The sequence below is a fragment of the Penaeus monodon genome, chromosome 19 (assembly GCF_015228065.2).
Source record: "Penaeus monodon isolate SGIC_2016 chromosome 19, NSTDA_Pmon_1, whole genome shotgun sequence".
NCBI lineage: Eukaryota > Metazoa > Arthropoda > Malacostraca > Decapoda > Penaeidae > Penaeus > Penaeus monodon.
This window is the reverse complement of record NC_051404.1, coordinates 40,831,738-40,835,378: the sequence shown is the minus strand read 5'-3', so window position 1 is coordinate 40,835,378 and position 3,641 is coordinate 40,831,738. Positions and strand designations below refer to the sequence as shown.

Genomic DNA, 3,641 nt, shown 5'->3' with positions numbered 1-3,641 from the left:
TATCTTCTTCTCTTTCTTATTATTTGCTTGTCTCACTTAATTTCATATTTTAGTGAAGTAGGTCAAATATTCACAAATACTGTTATTTCGTTTTTTCCATTTTAAACTTCATAGTAATATTTTCCTCATCCTTCCTGTCCCTCTCTTCTCCCTGTCTGTTGCATACCCTTTTCTTTATCATTTCTTTCTCTTCAATCCTTTTTCATCCCATTCTTTCCTTTTTCGTATTCTGTTCGCCTCACACTCCATCCTCTCTTTTATCCTTTCCTTCTTTCTTTCTTTTTTCTCCTCTGCTTCTTCATTCCATCCTCATCCTCTTCGTTTTCCCTTGGCTTTACCCTCCATTCCCTCTTCTTCTCTCGTCCTCCCTTTTTCGTCAGTCCTTCGCCTTATCCTCCTGCTCTTCGCTTTCCCATCTCACATTTCATCCTACTCTGTCATTTCCTTCTTCCCTCGTCTTTTTTCCCATTCCTCCTTTATCACATTCTTCGTCCTCCCTCTCTCGTCAGTCTTTCGCCCCATCTTCTTCCTCTCTGCTTTAATTTGGCTTCACAATCCACTCCCTCTTTATCTCTTTCTTCCCTCGTCCTTTCTTTCTCTTCAGTCCTTCTCCCCCTCCCTTCCTCCATCTCCGCTTTCCCTTGGCCTTACACTCCACACGAGCGAGGCGCTGTGTGGTCGCCCCCCAAGGGATCCTCTAACCAAGTGTACATAGAGGTATAATTAGCCCTCATTACCACAACGCTAGGGTCATTTGCATTCACATTGTCTGACAAGGAGGCTAATTGTAGACAGGAATTAAGAGCAATGTTTTTTTTTTCCTTTCTCTCTCCCCGCACGCCCTCAGGAGAGCACGGAAGAGGCGCCCCCGGACGGCACAGCGGCGCGAACGCACCTCTAAAATGGTGAGAGTGAGTGCGTGTGGCTGTGTATGGGGAGGAGGTGAGAGGAAGGTGATAAAAATGGGGGCCGGGGAATTAGGTAATTAAATAGGTGGCAGGAAGGATGGATTCTCTGTTTGTGTGTATGTGGGGGGGGGGGTTACTGTTTTGAGAAGATATTTGTGTTAAAAACTTGAAAATCTGGTCGATATCTTAGTCATCTTAAAAAAAAAAAAAGTTACGTGGTGTAAACTTTTTATATTTATTTCCTGGAATTAAGATAAATGAATAAATAAAAACATTCTAATCCTGTCGCTTCTCTCTTCCATAAACAATTTTATATGGAATGTCTTTGGAGGGTATTCTTAGAAAATAAATTATGACAGCCCGAGAAATTGATAAGGTTCACCACTTAATATGTTTGCCTCAAGGTTTATCATTCTTAGGAAAAACACAACATAAACAAACAGTGCGAGGATCACTGAGAAGCATTTGATACATTTGGCATTAGTGTTTCTTGTATATAAAAAGTATATACAATTAAAGTTATATCATTTCTACAATTAAATTTTTATTTGGATAGTTTTTCCTTCAGAGCTATCAGAATTTGTTTCCTTCCGAAGATCAATATTCCATTTTTCTTTTCTTTTCTTTTCCAGAAAGGACACTGAAATCTTCAATCAAATTAGCTGCTACCATGACGTCTGCATCAGGTTGTGCAACATCTGCGAATGGATGTGAAATAACTAGGAAGTCTTCGTGATTCTTGAGGATTCTTTGCTATCTCTGTATTAGATTTTTAAGCAATATTCTTCTCATTATTAATGCACATGGTTATTTGGTTTAGGCAGAATCAGGTTGTATGAACAAGGTTGTAGAGAGAGAGAAAGAAAATAAGAAATGGTTATTAACTAAGCATAAAACCACGTTCTCTGTCATTACTCAGAATGTATATATAGAGTCATTTATGAAACTTTAAAGATGAGTATCTGTAGAAAAACAAATATCTTTTACATTTGTCAACATGTCATAGAAGAAGAAAATGGATATACAGAAGTCTCATCAGAATATACTTAGATCAGTAGGTAATCCTGCTCCTCGTGTTCAGTATTAGGCCAGCCACCAAGCAGGTCTGTTAACTGATAATAGTTTTTACTTATTGTGTCCATTGTGAGTGGCAGGACTTCCAATAATACCATAGTGTAGCATATATATTATAGAAAACAGACTATTTTGCTACCTGGCTGTGTTATGATGTATATTGAAATGACGAGGTTCTGGTTTTTATGAGTTTACGTATGTCTCTGTACATGAGTTTTAAGAAGTCGCATTTTGTGCTGAAATGAGGGACGTTTTTTCCACTTCTCCAATAACTGTGGAATCTCCAGACAGTGACAAGCAGATGGCATTGTTGTGATGAACTGCATACTGTGAACAAAGATGACAAAGGAGGAATGTGTTGGTTGTGGGATTATGTTTTATGAAAGGAATGACATTTACTCAGTATGACTTAACAGCATGAGGGAAGTTTGTTGAACTGTTGCTGCACCTACAGTGATTACTAATGTGTTTGTAATATTTTTTTTATTTCCTCTGCTGTTTCAAAAAAAGGATGGGAAGAATTAACACTTCTGACCTCATAAATATTTGCATTTTGTATTATAAGAAAATTGCCTGACTCTGAAGTTTACTGTAGTGGAAAAGACGCAGTTTAAGTTTGGGGCAGTCACTGTAGCCAGGCAATTGTAACTATTTTTCTCTTTCTTCTCCAATGAAAATAGTCCATTGGGTGGATTCAATTCCCCTTTTGATGACAGAGGCAGTTGTCTCCACGTGCTGGCAAGTAGTTTTCCATGGTAGCACATATCATTGATAGACACTGATCTTGGTATACTCAATGATATTCCAAGATCTGGTAGACGATCCCTCGCCCTATGTTTTCCCCCATGTAGTTCATGTCTTCAGTGGGTGTTCCCTCAGCGGGGATTTTAGGAGACTCGCCTTCACAAGGTTGCTCATAGTGAAGGCTGTCAGTCTGTGTGCACACAACACAACCATCTGACAAGGTGGACATAGGAAGGAAAACTGTGTACAGTCTGTATTTTCTGTATGTAAATGTATATAAGATAAATCAATCAGAATAGGTAGTTAGCGTGTCTGTTAGTCTGTAAATTTTAGCATCACTATTGCCATCAGTGCCGTTCTGATGAAGGGGCTGACATGGGCTGTAACTGACGGATGCTGTGAGATGCACCGTACACTAGGTAAAGATGAAATACACCAAACACCTTGCAAGTATGCCAGAAGCCAATCAGATACTCCACCTACAGAAGGGAAATTGTGAATCAAAGCCCTTAATGAAGGAGCCCCTGGAGCAGGTCCTTGTGATCCTCTTGATTGTGTGATTTTTTCCAGTGACGTGACACTAATAATTCCTAAGGAGGGTGTAATCAAAAAGTTTCACTGCATCAGGCTTAAATCAATTTGCTAGAATTTTTGCTAAGTTTTTGTACAAATAGGTATCATCACACTCCAGGGGCCAAGTTGTAGGTCACACGGGCCTATTCCTCCTCCCATAACACAGAACTGCCGATGGAGTTTCCCTACTCAAATTTAGACGTTTTTTAATGCATGAGAATTTATCATTAAGCCACTGGTGCACATCTCCTGGGAGGATGGATACGCCCTGATGGACGATGAACACCGACAAGGTCATCTAGTGGTTATCATAATCAGGTTGTCTAGTCAATATCAAGTTAC

General features: G+C 39.5%; 1 protein-coding gene across 1 annotated transcript in view; it reads left to right on the top strand.

Moving 5' to 3' along the window:
- LOC119585239 (putative uncharacterized protein MYH16) overlaps positions 1 to 3,641 on the top strand; it is a gene marked incomplete at its 5' end in the record, with an annotated part of 81,296 nt that extends 77,655 nt beyond the window's left edge. The window contains 1 exon segment of the mRNA XM_037933898.1: positions 1,541 to 3,641. Coding sequence (XP_037789826.1) covers positions 1,541 to 1,552 — 12 coding nt within the window.